Genomic DNA, 19,339 nt, shown 5'->3' on the forward strand with positions numbered 1-19,339 from the left:
GAGGTCTGGAGAAATTCAGTCCTCTGCCCAGGGTTACATGGCTTATATATGGCAAAGCCTGGATTCAAAGCTCTAGGCAGGCTTGTTCTGGACACCTATCTCTTAACAATTGTAATATAGTGAATAAAAGGTTCTAGAGAAAAGGAATGGTTGGATTGCTTTTGAGCAAATTGACACTGGATTTGTGGGGCAGCTGTGATTGTTTGGCATTCCATTAGGGATGAAATCTGTAGCCAACTGAGTGAACTGGTCACTTTTTTTCAAGTTTAGAATCATTGTTTGTTTCAGATATTCATAGATCTTAGAATTCAACCTCAGTAGCCAATACTGAACCATATGTTTCCTTTTTAAAGTTATAGGTTGTTAAAAATTGATCATGATTGAGTAGTAAATAGTGTGATAGATTCTTTAGGTCATCTTATAGTGAAAGGTAATTTAGGACTTCTGTATCCAAAGTCCAACAAATTTCTCTGTAAATCGAAATAAACAGTATCTCTGTTACCTTTTTTATCGCTTGAGTCTGAACTCTGGTTAGCTTGCTTAGCTTGTGCCTAGAATTCATGTTACTACTGGAACCTACTAACTGAAGTGGTGAAATACAGTGGAGTTAATGATGCTTTCATGCCCATCCCTTTTATTTTTGGCTGTCCTGTTGAAATTCTAATGATTTGAGTAAATCAGAAAATTATTCTGTATTTCAAATACAGTTGTTAAATTGTTTGGTATTCTTGCTTATTGCTTAGATAACCAGTTTGGGGTCCCAGTATAGTGTATATTGATTTTGCTTGTTCTACAGTTATTCATTCTAAAATGTTCAGTAGGCTTTATTGGGATTGCTCCTGCTGCTAAACACTCTTTTTACTGCTAAACAAACTGTTTCATTACCTTCTTCATTTGATTTCTCTTTTTAAATGTAGAAATAATGGTATTTTGTGTGTGTGTGTTTGTGTGTGTGTATATTAATATAGGATTATTTGTTCACAATCCAAATAGGACAGAGAAGCAAGTGCCTTTCTGTAATTCCAGTGTGAAAGATAAACATTAATATTAATAATATGGTATATATTTTCTTTTTGACCATTTGAGTACAGTTATAGATATTTTTTTACATAAATATTATCATAGTATTCTGTAACCTGCTTATTAATTCACTGTGGAGAAATATTAATGTCAATGCATAGGAAAATCTACCTTATTTTGTATTCTGTATTTTATTTAAGCCCTTTTATTTAACTAATCCTGTAAAATTTAGTATAGTATAATTGGTTAAAGATTTTAGAAAATATTTTGAAAGATAAATTAATGAGTTTTTAACTGTTCTCCTTATATATTTGGTACTTTTATGAGAATATTTTCCTTACTAGTCAAAAATATAAAGATATTATAAAGAGTTATTTAGGAATCTTAAGAGTATTCAGAGATCTATGATAAATACATTGGTATATTTACTTACTAGATTTGACAACATGAGTTGTTGCAGTGTTTTCATTTTGATAAGATTTGTTTAGAAAGTGATTTAAGAAGGGGTGCCTGGGTGGCTTAGTCTGTTGAGTGTCTGACTTCGGCTCAGGTCATGATCTCGTGGTTCACGAGTTTGAGCCCTGCGTCGGGCTCTGTGCTGACAGCTCAGATCCTGGAGCCTGCTTCAGATTCTTTGTTTCCCTGTCTCTCTTCCCCTCCACTGCTCGTGTTCTCTCTTTAAATAAAACATTAAAAAAAATTAAAAAGTAAAATGATTTGAGACATATGGGTGGAGAAAATCTTATAATTGTCATATGGTTTGTGCTCTTTTAATTTACCTTTTGCAGATACTGTACTCCAAGATACTTGGATTATGAAGATTTGGAGCGCAAGTATTGGAAGAACTTAACTTTCGTAGCACCCATCTATGGCGCAGACATTAATGGAAGCATATATGATGAGGTATATTTATAGTGTAATGGATTTTGTAAAGGACACATTTCCTATTTTTGTTACCATTTTAGATACATGAGAAGTAGTCATTTGTTATGCTTTGTGTGATCCATAATTCCTCATAGGACAAGAAGAAATAAAGACACATCAGGATTTCTGCTGCTGGTATTTGTCAGATTGAAACCACCTACTGGTACAAATATCTGAAATTGTTCAACAGTAATATATTATGTGGTTATCTGGCTGATCTTTAAATTACACTAAAATTTTTTTAAGCAAAACACCTTTTAAAAATATTTGGAAAACAGGAAATATAATCCATTCATAATACCACCTTAAGGCTAAAACAGTATTTTAATATGTATTCTTCTAGTAGTTTTCCCCTAGTCATTTAAAAAAGTTATATTTGAATAGGTTTATTCTCCTTTTTTTTCCCACAAATTGTGAGAATTTTTCTCTTTTTTAAAAAGTACATATTATTATAGGCTTTCCAGTATTACTTATGTGGCCATAACATGCTTGAAATAAACCAGTCCTTTTTGCCTCCTGGTAATACATGTAAATGCTGTTTTTTTGTTTTGTTTTGTTTTTTGTTTTCTTTTTATTTTGAGAAATGTCTTAACTACTGAAAGGTTGGAGTAGTGCAATGAACACTTGGATACTCTTCATTTAGATTCACCAGTTGTTAATATTTGCCTCATTTCCTTTGTTTCTCTGTTGCTCTGCCATTGTCTCCCTTTGTCTCTTTCTTTGTCTCTCTGCTATAACATTTGAAAGTAAGTTGCAGACATTTTGATAGTTCAACTTTAATTATTTCAGCATGTGTTTTAATATCATCTAATATACAGATCACATTCATGAGATCCTAATTTTGCCAATAATATTTGTAAACTGGGTTTCCTCCAATCTAAAGGATCCAGTCAAGAATTTCTCTTTATAATTAGTGATTTATAGAGTGATACTTAGAGGCTAGATAACTATCCTGTATCCCAGCAGCCTTTCACCCAGTGAATTTACATCCATTGATAATCTTTGCCCGAATCAGTTATTATAATATTTTTAAACTTTTTGTATTTTGAAACATAAAATAAGGTAGAAAGTGCACAAAACAGAAACTTAAAGCTTCATGAATTATTGCAAGGTGAACATCTGTGTATCATCACTGACATCAAGGAATATATTTACTAGCATACTAGAGTTCCCCTACACATCCCCTTCACTCGTCGTATGTTTTATCCAAAGATAATCACTATTCTGACTTTATGGCAGTCACTTCTTTCTTTTCTTTATAGTTCATTATATTCTGTTTCTGAATTTTATATAACCAGAATCATTCAGTGTATATTCTTTTTGTCTGGCTTCTTTCATACCTTATAAACATTTCTAAATTTTTTACATTCATTTTCTTTGCTCTGTAATATTCTATTGTATGAATATGCCTCAGTGTATTTATTGTTGTGCCACCAAGGGTCATGTTGGTTGTTTTAGTTTTTGCTTTTATGAACAAAACTTTCATGGATGTTCTGCACATGTTTCCCTGAGCATGGAATGGTGTGTTTATATTGGGTGTATGCCTCGTAGTGGTTATAGGGTATGTACATAGTTAGCTTCAGAAGAAAACTCTTTTCCAGTTTGCACCTTCTTATAGCAGTGTTTTCAGATTCCCCATTGTTCACATCCTATCTAATATTAGGTATTGTTGGTCTTTTAAATTTAGCCATTCTGTTGGGTGTGTGTTGTAGTTGTGGTTTTAAGTTGCATTGTGATTTTTTTCCCTTATGTTCATTGACTGTTTGGATTTTCCCTTTTATTGAGGTACCTTTTTAAGACTCTTGAATATTTTAATTTTGTGTCATGCTTTTCTTACTGCTTTATAGTTCTTTATACATTCTAGATATGAAATAGTGGCACAATTTAAAATTTTCTAGATGGATCTCTAAATTGAAAGGAACATTCTCATTTCCGAATATGGACTAGACATTAGATGATACTGTGGAAATATTGTTGTCCTATTAAATATAATGATGGCATAGTGACTATATTTTTTTATTAATTAAAGATACACATTTAAACATATGCAGTTTAAATGACATGGGGTCTGGGATTTGTTTTTAAAATACTTTAGAAAATAAAATTGTTTGGATATAGTTGAAAGAAGATTGACAAAATATTGGTAATTGATGGCACTAGATGATAATACATGGCATTTTAAATATGTGTATGTTTGAAATACTAAAATAAAGTTAAAAAAAAGAGAAAACATTCCCCATTGCCCTTCTGGGTTTTCATTAATACAAGTAAATTCTGTGTTGAGAATTTGTTTATTAAGGTAGCATATCCTTATGTGGAAAAATGAAAAAATATAGGCAAATATGAAGACAAAAATAAAAATTACCTATAAGCTTACCAAACGGAAACAACCTCTTTATGATTTCCTTTGGCTTTTCATTTTATGTGAGTGTGTATATACATATGCACGTGATTGCACCTTAGTGTGCGTTTCCCCAAAGCACCAAGGAAGTTTTAACAGTTTTTGACTTTAGAAACATTTTCTAATATTGCATTTTAGAAGATCATTCAGTGAATTCTAGTTCCTGCCATGTTTAGATTGCCAAATTGTAATTTGTATTAGATTATTGCTATATATATATATTTATTTCAATTCTAGTTTATTCTTAATGATTTATTCTTCAGTGATAACAGATACATTTTTAAGCTTAACATGTTATGATTACTTATATCTGGGAAAATGAGCACCATTAACAGGCTTCCTTACAGAACATGGCACCTTGTCTTTTGTTTTTTTAATTTTTTTAATGTTTTTATTTATTTTTGAAGGAGAGAGAGACAGAGCATAAGCAGGGGAGAAGCAGAGAGAGAGGGAGACATAGAATCTGAGACATAGAATCTGTGGGGCTCGAACTCACGAACTGTGAGATCATGACCTGAGCCGAAGTCAGATGCTCAACCGACTGAGTAACCCAGGCGCTCCCATGGCACCTTGTCTTATGAAAGTAGCTTCTGTGGGATTTCCATTGGAATGAGTAAGGCAGAGTAAATACTGTTGACATTTTATATTTGAGACCTAGGGAGATATTTCCAAAGTTCCTAGGCTAGTAGAGGGGCTGCCAGGTGCTCTTACCTCCCCTATCAGTTTTAAGGAAACAATTATGTAGAGTTAATCTCTTAGTTGTAGAAATGTGTAAAACTAGGTTGTTGTCAACCACAAATTCCCCGAGCTGATGGTTTATTTTGTGCCTTCTCTGGTTTCTTCCATGTGGTATGATGGCAAGTTTTCAGGCTTCTGAGAGGAAGATTCAGCTGAGGAATCATCTGGATTCTGGACTGAGAGGTTGCATGTCTGAGTGACCTAAAATGAAATGAAATTTTGTGTAAATTATTATTATTAAAATTTAAAAAAAAATGTCTATTTATTTTTGAGACAGAGAGACACAGAGCATGAGCAGGGGAGAGGCAGAGAGAGAGGGAGACACAGAATCTGAAGCAGGCTCCAGGCTCTGAGCTGTCAGCACAGAGCCTGATGTGGGGCTCACACTTGTCAACTGAGAGATCATGACCTGAGCCAAAGTCAGATGCACAACCGACTGAGCCACCCAGGTGCCCTGTAAATTATTTTTTTCTAACCACCCTGTGGGATCATTGGCCTCTTTGTTCCTTTTTGCATATATAATTAAGAGTTAGAAGCAGTATATCTGGGGCAGTTTTCAGAATAATTAACATAAAAATGCCCTGAATTAGCTTTCCATATTTGATAGTGAAATAACATAATTGTTTATGGCACAGAAGAGGCTGATGGACTTTGGTTTCCTGTGCTTAGCAATGTGCTGCTTGTATTTGAAAACCAGTTACACATTGGCATTGCTTCAACGAACATTGACTTTAGACTTCAGATTTGAGTAACTTTAGTTATTAAAATCCAATGAACAAAATCCACTGGTTTATAAACATGACATTTTAAAGCATCCTTATCATTTCCATGTTCTGAAGTCAGGAATCTGTCATTTTGGTAGGACCTACAAGGCATAGTATTTTATGGAATTTGTGTAGGCTCTGAGGGAACATTTAGTAGCTCCAAAGTTGAGTTGATATTTTCAAAGCTTTTGGAGCATACAGAAAGATGAGAGAGATGTTATAGACTGCTACTGGTAAACAAAACCAATCATGTTTATGACACCATAATTCAGACAAATGAAAAACAACTTGTTTGCCCCCTTGAGGTAGATGGAGAGTAACAAGAGAAAGAGTGCATTAAAGAGAGTGACAAAGAGTGAGTGTACCAATAACCCACAACTGTTAGCAGTGTTTGAAATCATCACAACGAATGTGCATTGAAAAAGCATTGTTTTGCTTTTTTCTATTGTATCCTTGAATTGTTTAACTGTTTGGCTCAATATTTAAATTATATTGAAAACTGGTTTGATATGGTTCATGGCATTATTTTGGAAGGAATTATGGTCATCAAATTGTAGTTCACTTTTCCCCCTAATGTCTAGTTGTGGCCATTTTAGGAGAATGATTGAAAAACCATAGCTTTTTTTTTTGGTGAGTCTGGGAGTTCTTGGAGAGGGTGTGGGGAGGTGAGAGAAACAGTTTGTGTAGGGTACAGAGATGAATAAGGAGCCTTGTTTTCAAGTAATTATTCATAGGCTTAGAGGGGCAATAAAGTATAATGAGATTGGCCATAAAAGCAAGTGTAGGGTTCCAGGGAGCCAGGAGGAGACACACTGAGAGTAAGCTTGGCACTGAAGGAACACTTGCTAGAGGAGAGAGGACATCTGAGCTTGGCCTAGATGAGTAAGTTCAAGTAAGGTAAAGGAAGCAGAAAGGAGGATGGGGCAGGAATTAGGCAAATTTGTGGGTAAGACCACACTGAATTTGGAGGCTTTTCTATGAGCTTCAGCTAGAAGAGGGTGAGACCAATCTGGAATAGTGTGATCTGTGGGGAAGGGATCTGCTCCAGGCTGGAGACAGGGCTGTAGGTATGGTCCCCGACCTGTGGTGCTATAGTGACCCCACCTGCTCAAATGTTTGTCTTGCAGCACAAGGCAAATCTTTTGGGCAAAGAGGTGCCATTTTAGTGATTATCAGTCTTGAATACAACACAGGAATTAGAGATGAGGGTGTTCATGAAGGTCTAGTTGAGAACAATCAGCCTTGATAGTAAAGGGAGAATGGCTTGGAGATCCCAGGGCATGAGTGTTGGTTCCTCTTTCAATTTTTTTTTAAAGTTTATTTTATTTTGAGTGCATGCCTGCTGGAGAGAGGCAGAGAGAGAGAGAGAGAAGGAGAGGAGAGAGAGAGGAGAGAGAGAATCTGAAGCAGGCTCTGTGCTGTCAGTGTGTAGCCTGACATGGGGCTCAATCCCAAACACCATGACATCATGTCCTGAGCTGAAACCTAGAGTCGGATGCTTAATGACTGAGCCACCCAGGTGCCCTGGTTCCTTTTTCATTCTGCCACTTCTTTCAGAGCTTAATTTCCTTTGATACTAAGGAATCTCATTTGGTACCATGGGCAGTAGACTAGGGCAATAGTAACAGTCACATGATTTAAACAAGTTACTGTTTTTTAAATAGAAATACCAAGGCTGTTAAAGGCATATGGTGACACAGTCCAGAGCATGGCTTGACAGTCAGATTCTCTCTTTGGCTTGTCTTTATAAATAAAGTTTTACTGGAGCATAGCCTAATTCATTCATTTATGTATTATGACTTTTTTCACCATAAGGGCAGAGTTAAGTAGTTGTGACAGAGATTGTATGGCCCACAAAAGCTAAAATATTTATTGTTTGGCCCTTTGCATAAAAAATTTGGCAACCCCTAATACAGAGGCATAATTATTTACTCTTGCTCAAAACCTTTTTGAGATAGATGGGATATAAATCTACATGTTCTCAGGAGAATGTGATTCATTTACATTGACTCCACTGATACCTTGAGACAATTAAATTGAGGTATTTGGTTATGTCAAGAATTTTCTGTAATGAAAGAGGTTTTTGAGCTTAGAGGTAGAGCAACCTGTGTTCTTGGGTGGCCCTAGATGACTCCTTGGTAACAGTAACAGAAGCTTAAGAGTCCTAAGATGTGAATTTTTGTTGTCGTTATGCTTCACTAAGGACTTACTTTCTTTAAAAGTAAGTTTTATTTATTTTTATCTTATTTTTAAAAATTTATTTATTGTTTAATTTGTATCCAAGTTAGTTAGCATAACGTGCAATAATGATTTCAGGAGTAGATTCCTTAATGCCCCTTACCCATTTAGACCACCCCCTCTCCCACAATCCCTCCAGCAACCCTCAGTTTGTTCTCTATATTTAAGAGTCTTTAATGTTTTGTTCCCCTCTGTGTTTTTATATTATTTTTGCTTCCCTTCCCTTATGTTCATCTGTTTTGTATCTTAAAGTCCTCATATGAGTGAGGTCATATGATATTTGTCTTTCTCCGACTAATTTTGCTTAGCATGATACCCTCCAGTTCTATCCATGTAGTTGCAAATGGCAAGATTTCATTCTTTTTGATGGCTGAGTAATACTCCACTATATATATATAAACACCACATTTTCTTTATCTATTTATTCATCGATGGACATTTAGGCTCTTTCCATACTGTGGATATTGTCAATAGTGCTGCTATAAACATTGGGGTGCATGTGTAAAAAACAGCACACCTGTGTCCCTTTGATAAATACTTATTAGTAGGGCAATTGCTGGGTCATAGGGTAGTTCTATTTTTAATTTTTTTGAGGAACCTTCATACTGTTTTCCAGAGTGGCTGCACCAGTTTGCATTCCCAGCAGCAGCGCAAAAGAGATCCTCTTTCTCTGCATTCTTACCAACATCTGTTGTCTGAGTTGTTAATGTTAGCCATTCTGACTGGGGTGAGGTGGTATCTCATTGTGGTTTTGATTTGTATTTCCCTGATGATGAGGGATGTTGAGCATTTTTTCATGTGTCTGTTTGCCATCTGGATGTCTTCTTTGGAAAAGTGTCTATTCATGTCTTTTGCCCATTTCTTCACTGGGTTATTTGTTTTTTGGGTGTTGAGTTTGATAAATTCTTTATAGATTTTGGACACTAACCCTTTATCTGATATGTCATTTGCGAATATCTTCTCCCATTCCTTCGGTTGCCTTTTAGTTTTGCTGATTGTTTTCTTTGCTGTGCAAAAGATTTTTATTTTGATGAGGTCCTAGTAGTTCATTTTTGCTTTTGTTTCCCTTGCCTCCGGAGACATGTTGAGTAAGAAGTTGCTGCAGCCAAGATCAAAGTGGTTTTTGCCTGCTTTCTCCTTGAGGATTTTGATGGCTTCCTGTCTTACATTTAGGTCTTTTATCCATTTTGAGTTTATTTTTTGTGTATGGCATAAGAAAGTGGTCCAGGTTCATTTTTCTGCATGTTACTGTCCAGTTTTCCAGCACCATTATCTGAAGAAACTGTCTTTATTCCATTGGATATTCTTTCCTGCTTTGTCAAAGATTAGTTGACCATATGTTTGTGGGTCCATTTCTGGGCTCTGTGTTCTGTTCCATTGATCTGAGTGTGTGTTTTTGTGCCAAGCAAAGGAAGTTGCTAATTGTACATTTAAAAAGTTAGCCTTCTGTTAAAAGAAGCATGAGAGTTTCTTTAGGAAACACACACACACAAAAGAAATACAAAGAGGAAAGAGGAACAGGGAGAAAAAAAGTCCTGTAACTATGTGGGAATGATTCAGCTTAGCTAAGAGACATGAAGTAAACAGGTATCTGTAGGAAAGACAAACTAGAACATTTCTGAGGTAGCCAGTAGCTGTGTGTACTTCTACAGACCTTTGGAGATGGAGTACGTCCCTTTGTTCTGTATGTGAGAGCTAAGCACAAGCGTTAACATTATTTATACTAGGACAGTGAGAGTGAAACATTCAGACTTGTGTTCTGTGCTGTTTAGGATGGCATTTCTAGTAATACTTATATAGTATAATGGTGATCCTCTTAATGATGGTAATGGTTCATTAAATCAAGGTTTAAAATGAAATTCAATATGCTTTGTTTAAGCTGGCTATTATCTTTATAACTGGTAACACTAGAAGGATCTCTAAGAGTGTTGTCTGTTTTCAAAAGAGTCCTCTTTGCAAGATTTCCCTTTGTTGATTGTGACTTATAGCTCTACCTTTAAGGCTCATCCATCTCCTCCACTGCCCATGCTTTCTTCTTTGAATATCTCATATCATCACAGGTAGTGCAGTCTGCAATGACCCCTTTGAACCGATGTTGTCAGAGTATTGTACCAGCAAGGAGCTTAGCTTATCCACATCATTGCAGTTCTCACTTAAGAACAAGTTAGCCTTTGGATGCTTTGCATCCAGGTACTTTGTCCTGAAATCAACCTATGAGATGGCATTGCATTAAGATTGATAGTTTCCTTTGTGTGTCACCATCTTTGATGATAGTTTTCTGCAGTTCACTGGAGGAAGATAGCACATCTCACTGTGAGGGGAAGCTGCTTCACCCGTGACTTACAGCTTGTGCCATCTATCACTGTTTATAAATTTCTCAGACTTGCTTTGAAATTCAGTCCCCCCCCCACCCCCAAATCATGTTCTCTCCCACTGCAGCTGCTTCCAGATCTCTGAAGGTGTCCACTACCCTTCCCTGTACCAGCCTGGTACCCTGTGGCCTGGTACTTAGAATGGCTCTCAGTCCACTGTACAAGGAGTTTCTCTAGTTTCTCAAATATTGTGTTGGCTTAAGCACAGTTAAGCTTTCTAGCACTGTTGTATTTACTAGATAGGGACATGTCAAGATCATGCCTTATGTGCCTCCTTCCCTCTGTATGCACCATCACTTCCAACTCTTTCTGATGTGTGGGCTTTTCTATGTTTCTTATGCTTACTTTTTCATTGGGAATTTTTACTTTCTCAGAAGACATTTTTATTAATAAGATGGGATGATGATAGCATTGATGCTCAGTACATTTAATATGAGCACAAGGCATGATTGCCTCTCCTTTTGGGAGAACAGTTGAGATACAACTTAACTGTTATATACATTCCCTTACCTGGATTTGTATACAACCAAAATGAATCTTTTGGTGGACATTCATAGTCATTACAGAGAGTTTTTGATGTGGATAGTGCATTTTGGGTGAAAAAAATTTATAAATCTAGCAAATTTGGAAAATGAATATAGAAAATTAACGATGCGTACGTTTATGTGAATAGTTCTTCCTCAGTAGACTCTGGGTCCAGGGATGGCAGGTGTGACTTCTCATAGACTGTTCAACCCCAGCCCCCATCATAGTGTCTGCTGCAAAGAATGTACTGAAATAATTGTAGAATTGATGAGTGTATAACATTTAAAAAATAATCTGAGGACAAATCATGGAGTTTCTTTAATGTTTTTGGTTATTGCTTGAAATGTTTGAGGTTATTTTAGTAGGGGAAATGATAGGATCAGAATCATGCTTTAGGAAATGTGATCAGATAATGGTCTGTAAGATGGACTAGTCACAGCCAGAAGCTTGGAAAGTGCTTTGAAGAGCAGGAAGAAGAATAGGGTAGAGTGATCTTCCCTAGTGCATGTTTTTCTGAACAGTGAGGCAGTGGTTCTCAAACTTTTTGGTCTCAGGACCCCTTTATGCTTCTAACAATTTATTGTGGACCTCTAAGAGCTTTTCCTTATGTAGGCTATGTCTATCCTTGTTTATTTTATTAGAAATTAAAACTGAGAATATTTAAAAGCTCCTTAATTCATTAAAAATCATTATATAATAACATACATATTTTTATTAAAAAATGACTATACCTTTCTAGGCAAAAAATTAGTGAGAGGAGTGGCATTTTTTTACATTTTTTCAAATCTCTAATGTCTAGCTTAATAGAAGACCTCTGGATTTATATACTTGCTTCTGCATTTAGTCCGTGGTGATGTCATGTGGCCTGCAGAAACTCGACCTCATGTGAGAATGAGAGTGTAAAGGCACATAATGTCTTGGTATAATTAAGACTGTTTTGATGCCACAGACCCTAATGGGACCTGGGTATTTCCCAGTGGTCCCCAGAAAGCACTTGAAAACTGCTCCTGTAAGATATTTTGCAAAAGATTCCTTCACTGATCTCAGTCTGCATAGACGATACAGGGATCTTGAGGCAAGGGAACAATGTTCCATTCTTGATACTGACCTTCCAGTAACTGTGTTCCTGATATATACTTCAAAGCCCTAATTACATTGAGAGACAGTGGTTCTCAAACTGGAAGATCTGGAGTTCTTTGGGGAATACCATGCCATATATTCTGTCATATAACTCAGGCAAAATTTTACAAGCAGAAAATGGACTTAGGATGTGAACTCAAGTCCTTAAGTGTCAAAATATAGAAAATATTTTAAAGAAATTATATTTCTAACTTTATCCTTAAGTATTAATTTGCTAGTCATCCGGGTATTTATTAATAGACAATTGATAGAAAATTAAAAATATTTTGAAAAATACCATGGTAAGCCTTAAGACAAAAATGCAGTGTCTTATTCTGTGTATTTCTCCTTGAGAGCTGGAGAATTTTTCCCCCTGCTATTTATGTACTGGATGGATGGATATGTGTTTGGAGTCCTCTTTCCAGTTTTTTTTGTTCATTTTCTGATGGTCTATGAGTATAAATATATAACTATTTAACATAAAAATTTCTTTTTGTTAATATAAATGTTAAGAAGGAGCTTAGCCTGGGTAGCTCTGTTGGTTAAGTGTCTGACTCATGTTTTTGGCTTAGGTCGTGATCTCACAGTTCCTTGAGTTAGAGCCCTGCATCGGGCTCTGTGCTGACAGTGCAGAGTTTGCTTGGGATTTTCTCTCTCTCCCACTGTCTCTGCCCCTCCCCCACTCATGCTGCCTCTGTCTGTCTCAAAATAAATTTAAAAACATATAAATGTTAAGGATAAAAAATGTGCAAAGCATTATGTAAGAGAAAAAAAATTTGAAATCACTTATAATCCTGGCATTCAGAGACACTAGCTGTCAAAAATGTTTAATGTATTTCTTTCCAATGTTTTTTCTCTATTTAATTCTCTAGAACTGTATTTTTTTGTTTTTTTGTTTTTTTTTTACAGATACGGTATCATAGTGAACATATTTGGTCCTTTCTTTTCCTCTCCCATTTTAACACATTATGAACTCTTTCCTGTGTTGATAGATACTCTTCAAAAGGGTGATTTAACATTTATTTTATCTGTCTTACTTTTATTGGTAGGTTGGTTTTCTTGGGTGGAGGAAAACATAAATCTAAGGTGAAGAGGGATGTTGGATATAACAACTCCTGGTTGCGGGTCAGCAACCAGGCTTCAGTTTTATTTATTTATGTATTTATTTATTTATTTTTTTAATATATGAAATTTATTGTCAAATTGGTTTCCATACAACACCCAGTGCTCATCCCAAAAGGTGCCCTCCTTAAAACCCATCACCCACCCTCCCCTCCCTCCCACCCCCCATCAACCCTCAGTTTGTTCTCAGTTTTTAACAGTCTCCTATGCTTTGGCTCTCTCCCACTCTAGCCTCTTTTTTTTTTTTTTTTCCTTCCCCTCCTTCATGGGTTTCTGTTAAGTTTCTCAGGATCCACATAAGAGTGAAACCATATGGTATCTGTCTTTCTCTGTATGGCTTATTTCACTTAGCATCACACTCTCCAGTTCCATCCACGTTGCTACAAAAGGCCATATTTCATTCTTTCTCATTGCCACGTAGTATTCCATTGTGTATATAAACCACAATTTCTTTATCCATTCATCAGTTGATGGACATTTAGGCTCTTTCCATAATTTGCTATTGTTGAGAGTGCTGCTATAAACATTGCGGTACAAGTGCCCCTATGCATCAGTACTCCTGTATCCCTTGGGTAAATTCCTAGCAGTGCTATTGCTGGGTCATAGGGTAGGTCTATTTTTAATTTTTTGAGGAACCTCCACACTGTTTTCCAGAGTGGCTGCACCAGTTTGCATTCCCACCAACAGTGCAAGAGGGTTCCCGTTTCTCCACATCCTCTCCAGCATCTATAGTCTCCTGATTTGTTCATTTTGGCCACTCTGAGTGGCGTGAGGTGATATCTGAGTGTGGTTTTGATTTGTATTTCCCTGATAAGGAGCGACGTTGAACATCTTTTCATGTGCCTGTTGGCCATCCTGATGTCTTCTTTAGAGAAGTGTCTATTCATGTTTTCTGCCCATTTCTTCACTGGGTTATTTGTTTTTCAGGTGTGGAGTTTGGTGAGCTCTTTATAGATTTTGGATACTAGCCCTTTGTCCGATATGTCATTTGCAAATATCTTTTCCCATTCCGTTGGTTGCCTTTTAGTTTTCTTGGTTGTTTCCTTTGCTGTGCAGAAGCTTTTTATCTTCATAAGGTCCCAGTAGTTCATTTTTGCTTTTAATTCCCTTGCCTTTGGGGATGTGTTGAGTAAGAGATTGCTACGGCTGAGGTCAGAGAGGTCTTTTCCTGCTTTCTCCTCTAGGGTTTTGGTGGTTTCCTGTCTCACATTCAGGTCCTTTATCCATTTTGAGTTTATTTTTGTGAATGGTGTGAGAAAGTGGTCTAGTTTCAACCTTCTGCATGTTGCTGTCCGGTTCTCCCAGCACCATTTGTTAAAGAGACTGTCTTTTTTCCATTGGATGTTCTTTCCTGCTTTGTCAAAAATGAGTTGGCCATACATTTGTGGGTCTAGTTCTGGGGTTTCTATTCTATTCCATTGGTCTATGTGTCTGTTTTTGTGCCAATACCATGCTGTCTTGGTGATTACAGCTTTGTAGTAGAGGCTAAAGTCTGGGATTGTGATGCCTCCTGCTTTGGTCTTCTTCTTCAAAATTACTTTGGGTATTCGGGGCCTTTTGTGGTTCCATATGAATTTTAGGATGGCTTGTTCTAGTTTCGAGAAGAATGCTGGTGCAATTTTGATTGGGATTGCATTGAATGTGTAGATAGCTTTGGGTAGTATTGACATTTTGACAATATTTATTCTTCCAATCCATGAGCAGGAATGTTTTTCCATTTCTTTATATCTTCTTCAATTACCTTCATAAGCTTTCTATAGTTTTCAGCATACAGATCTTTTACATCTTTGGGTAGATTTATTCCTAGGTATTTTATGCTTCTTGGTGCAATTGTGAATGGGATCAGTTTCTTTATTTGTCTTTCTGTTGCTTCATTATTAGTGTATAAGAATGCAACTGATTTCTGTACATTGATTTTGTATCCTGCAACTTTGCTGAATTCATGTATCAGTTCTAGCAGACTTTTGGTGGAGTCTATCGGATTTTCCATGTATAATATCATGTCATCTGCAAAAAGCGAAAGCTTGACTTCATCTTTGCCAATTTTGATGCCTTTGATTTCCTTTTGTTGTCTGATTGCTGATGCTAGAACTTCCAACACTATATTAAACAACAGTGGTGAGAGTGGGCATCCCTGTCGTGTTCCTGATCTCAGGGGGAAAGCTCTCAGTTTTTCCCCATTGAGGATGATGTTAGCTGTGGGCTTTTCATAAATGGCATTTATGATCTTTAAGTATGTTCCTTCTATCCCGACTTTCTCAAGGGTTTTTATTAAGAAAGGATGCTGGATTTTGTCAAAGGCCTTTTCTGCATCGATTGACAGGATCATATGGTTCTTCTCTTTTTTTTTTATTAATGTGATGTATCACGTTGATTGATTTGCGAATGTTGAACCAGCCCTGCATCCCAGGAATGAATCCCACTTGATCATGGTGAATAATTCTTTTTATATGCTGTTGAATTCGATTTGCTAGTATCTTATTGAGAATTTTTGCATCCATATTCATCAGGGATATTGGCCTGTAGTTCTCTTTTTTTACTGGGTCTCTGTCTGGTTTAGGAATCAAAGTAATACTGGCTTCATAGAATGAGTCTGGCAGTTTTCCTTCCCTTTCTATTTCTTGGAATAGCTTGAGAAGGATAGGTATTATCTCTGCTTTAAACGTCTGGTAGAACTCCCCTAGGAAGCCATCTGGTCCTGGACTCTTGCACAACCTCTTTAAATAGAAGGCCATGTTAAACAGTTGAGAATATTTGACCTATTTATTTATATAATCAATGCCTGCTATCCCTAGCCGTGACTTTCAGGAGAGCTCTGTCTTTGCCTTAGATTCTTCATCTGTAAAGGGAAGGATTTGAATAAACTGTTGTCTGAAGTTCCTCCCAGATTAAAAATGTTTGCTTCATATGAGCAACATTTCTTCAAGAAAGTGAACTGGATTCTTCGATAGTGAAGTTTATGAACTCTAGATTTTTTTCGTATTATAATCTTGTCAAGAGCCCCTCTATAGAAATCTTTTGGCTAAAGCATGGGAATCTTTACACTAAGATTTTAGTTGCAATGACATTTTGGCCTTATAAATTATATATGTATAATTACATAAATTATATATTATATATATATAATGGGGGAGCTTAAATTCCTTTATCCACCAGATGGTGCACTTGGACAACAAATTTATCTAAGGCTGAGCATTTCCAAATGAAGTTAAACAGTTTAAACTGAGTCACGAATGGAGTTCCTTTTCATTTTGTATTTTTATCATGTCAGTATATCATTTATCTTGAAATAAGAAGTTATTTAAAGCCAGAACACTGTGTGTGTAATTTTCACATCCAAGGTAAAATGTCATTATTCCAGACATGTTTTGGTGCAAAGAGAGAACTATTGGTTTATAGGATCATGACTTTCAGATTTTAGTTCTGTGAAATAAGGCTTCTAGTTAATCAAAAGTCATTATCTGCTGGCATATTATGGCTGATCTTCAGTGAATGAAGTCTTAACCTGCATGATCCCATATTATGCCATCCAGACAGGGGAGGTGATAGTATTTCCAATTCACTAGTCATATTGCATCTAGAATGTTCCATCAGTTCTGGAAGCTTTTAGAGGGCTATTGCCAGAGCAGCATACCAGGAATTGTATAGGAACTGCCAATGGAAGAGAATTAAAGCCCAGATGCAGGGTGACCTCAGAGTATATCACCACTGCCTTCAAGCGTGTTGCATGTGAGAAGGTTAGGTGAGATCACTGTAGGGAACATCAATTTTGTCTCTGGAAGAACTTTCTGAAGAATACATCTCTGCCCCAGAACAGATTGGGCTGCCACTTGAGATAAGCAGCTGTTGACCTCAGCATGTTTATGGGAAAAACTGTTTGATCTTATGTTGGAAATGATTTTGGGTCCTGAGGAGTCACGTAATCCCTGAGATTATGGTGAGGATTAAAGGTACAGAGGCCCTCAGACATATGAGCCATGGTGAGGGGTAAGGATGCTAAGGGTTGTGTGGGTACTAGATGATCAGTAGGCCCAGAGGGGCAAATATCTGTGGGAAAGTATTAGGGAAGCAGCAGTAGGAATTACTGAAGGGGCAAGAACATGAAGCCAAGAGGTGAAGAACCAGAATTTTATTACTGAATTTGACTGGTGATCATAAAATCATTGATTTTACCTGGAAGGAGTGTTGGAAATCATATGATGTAGTCAACACATTTGTAGATGAAGAACCTCAGACTGAAATGTGAGGATTCATCTAAGATGACACATACTTAGTGGCAGAACTTGGGAGGCCCTCGTTCCCATTCTCTTTCTACTACTCTACAGTGGCACCAGGAAGGAAAATTAGAACTTTGAACTGTGATGTGTACTCTGGACCTCTTCCTGTCTTGGGTTAATATCTGCCAGGGTCTTCACTGGATGTTTAGTATCTTCAGAAGCAAGCTTCTTCTGTTCCCATTGCAGCCCAGGCTTTGCCTGCAGGCTTATAAAAGTACTCTGATTAAGGCATGTCCATTTGAAGCCCCATTCTTACTTTGGCCCCACTCTTCCCCATTAAAAAAAAAAAAAAAAAAGGAAGATGAAGATAGTCTAGATTTCATCTTTATTATGGCTTTTAAAGACATGGAAGTGGGTATTTTTTTTAAAGGGATTTTATAGAGTAGAAAGACTCATGTAACTCTGCTGTAAAAAAGGAACTGTTGATCCACACCTTCTGCTTCTAGAATCTGTTTTAGAAATGATCAGATATATGGGTCAATATTTATGCACCAAAATTATTTTCCAGTGTTTCTTAAAACTAGAGCAAAGAATGTAAAACGATGTGTATATTAGAAAGGAAAATAATGATACAAATTCTTATAGACATGAAGTAATATGTACAATAAAATAGATGTTAAGAAAATGTTCATAATTCAATGGTGAGTGAATAAACCAAAGTAACTGTGTATAGCTATATCCCCAAGATCTTGAAATGCCCACATTGGGTTTCCAGTATTGTGTAGAATTCCCATGATAAATCATCCAATTGACCATGGGCAGAGAGTGGCTGGTCTGGCTGAAATGGAGAGGTTGTGGAACTGCTCCCACACACCAGTTTCCTAGCCTGGATTCCTCAAAGTGAGTTACAACCTGTCAGTGGGCTTTTGGGGTCACTGGAATATAATTAGAGCCACAGATTCCAGAAGTCTGATTCTAATTATGTTTTAATTTAAAATATTTATTTTTAGAGAAAGGTATAACTAAAATTATATAATGGTTTTCTTTTGTTTGCAGGTTTATAAGTAAGTTTGATCTCTTAAAAACTTATATTCCAAATTTTCTACAATGAGAAAATATAGTTTAATATTCAGGGAAATTATTGTTAGTTCCCCCATTTTCACTGAAGGAATAATGTTGAGCCTGTGTATATGATCCAGAATTTTACACTGTGAAGAATGAAAATGAGATCATTGTTCATGCCTTAGATTGTTTTTATTTATGAACAATGAAAGGGAAGCTCAATAGTTGCAGCTCTCTGCCAAGTGTTATGAGAGTGTGTTAAATCTAAAATTGCTTTAAGTGAGAAGTTACACCAAGAGAAAAATGAAGCAAGGTGGAAAAAAACAACTGGGAGAAACAGAAGAAAAAGTAGATAGAAGTCTATAGAAGAATTTGGAGAGACAGATAAAATCTTTTCTAAATTGGGATTTTCCTGGAATTATTAATAAGTATCAAGTAGTAAAGAGGGTGAAAACAGATACTAAGTACTCTGTCTCTGTCATAAAAGTGTATTATACAAATGTTTTGAAATACTGTGTTACACTATAGTATAATACACTTAAAACAGTTGGATGAACAAGGGCTTGCTTAATCTAGAAAAGTATGAATACATTAGTAAAGATTGTTGTGTTTTTAATTTCCCATATGAAAAAACTAACTTACCAGGGTGTAAGTATGGGATTTTCTTGTTTTATTAAATATGGAGACAATTGATCCTCTTTAAAGGAGAACAAGGCTTCATTATGGTTCAGGTCCCCTTTAGGATACTCTTCAAGGGCCATGTGTCGATGTGTAAAATAAGTTTGACAATTCTGTTTATTACATCTGTGATTTTTTTTAATAGACAGCAGATCTTTG

At 36.3% G+C, this 19,339-nt stretch overlaps 1 protein-coding gene and 1 long non-coding RNA gene across 21 annotated transcripts in view; one reads left to right on the top strand and one right to left on the bottom strand.

Moving 5' to 3' along the window:
* Positions 1-19,339, top strand: part of KDM4C (lysine demethylase 4C) — a 437,058-nt gene that overhangs the window by 51,897 nt on the left and 365,822 nt on the right. For all 19 annotated transcript variants that reach the window (XM_053907888.1, XM_053907903.1, XM_053907887.1 and 16 more), the window contains one exon: positions 1,809-1,923. In XM_053907888.1, the coding sequence (XP_053763863.1) occupies positions 1,809-1,923 (115 nt within the window). The remainder of the gene's footprint in view (positions 1-1,808; positions 1,924-19,339) is intronic.
* The window catches only part of LOC109260120 (uncharacterized), a 70,182-nt gene continuing 55,822 nt past the window's right edge, over positions 4,980-19,339 (bottom strand). For both annotated transcript variants that reach the window (XR_002076877.2, XR_002076878.2), the window contains exon 5: positions 4,980-5,284. This is a non-coding gene — a long non-coding RNA (uncharacterized LOC109260120). The remainder of the gene's footprint in view (positions 5,285-19,339) is intronic.

Source organism: Panthera pardus, unplaced genomic scaffold, assembly GCF_024362965.1.
Source record: "Panthera pardus isolate Hobbes unplaced genomic scaffold, ASM2436296v1 HiC_scaffold_20, whole genome shotgun sequence".
Taxonomy (NCBI): Eukaryota; Metazoa; Chordata; class Mammalia; order Carnivora; family Felidae; genus Panthera; species Panthera pardus.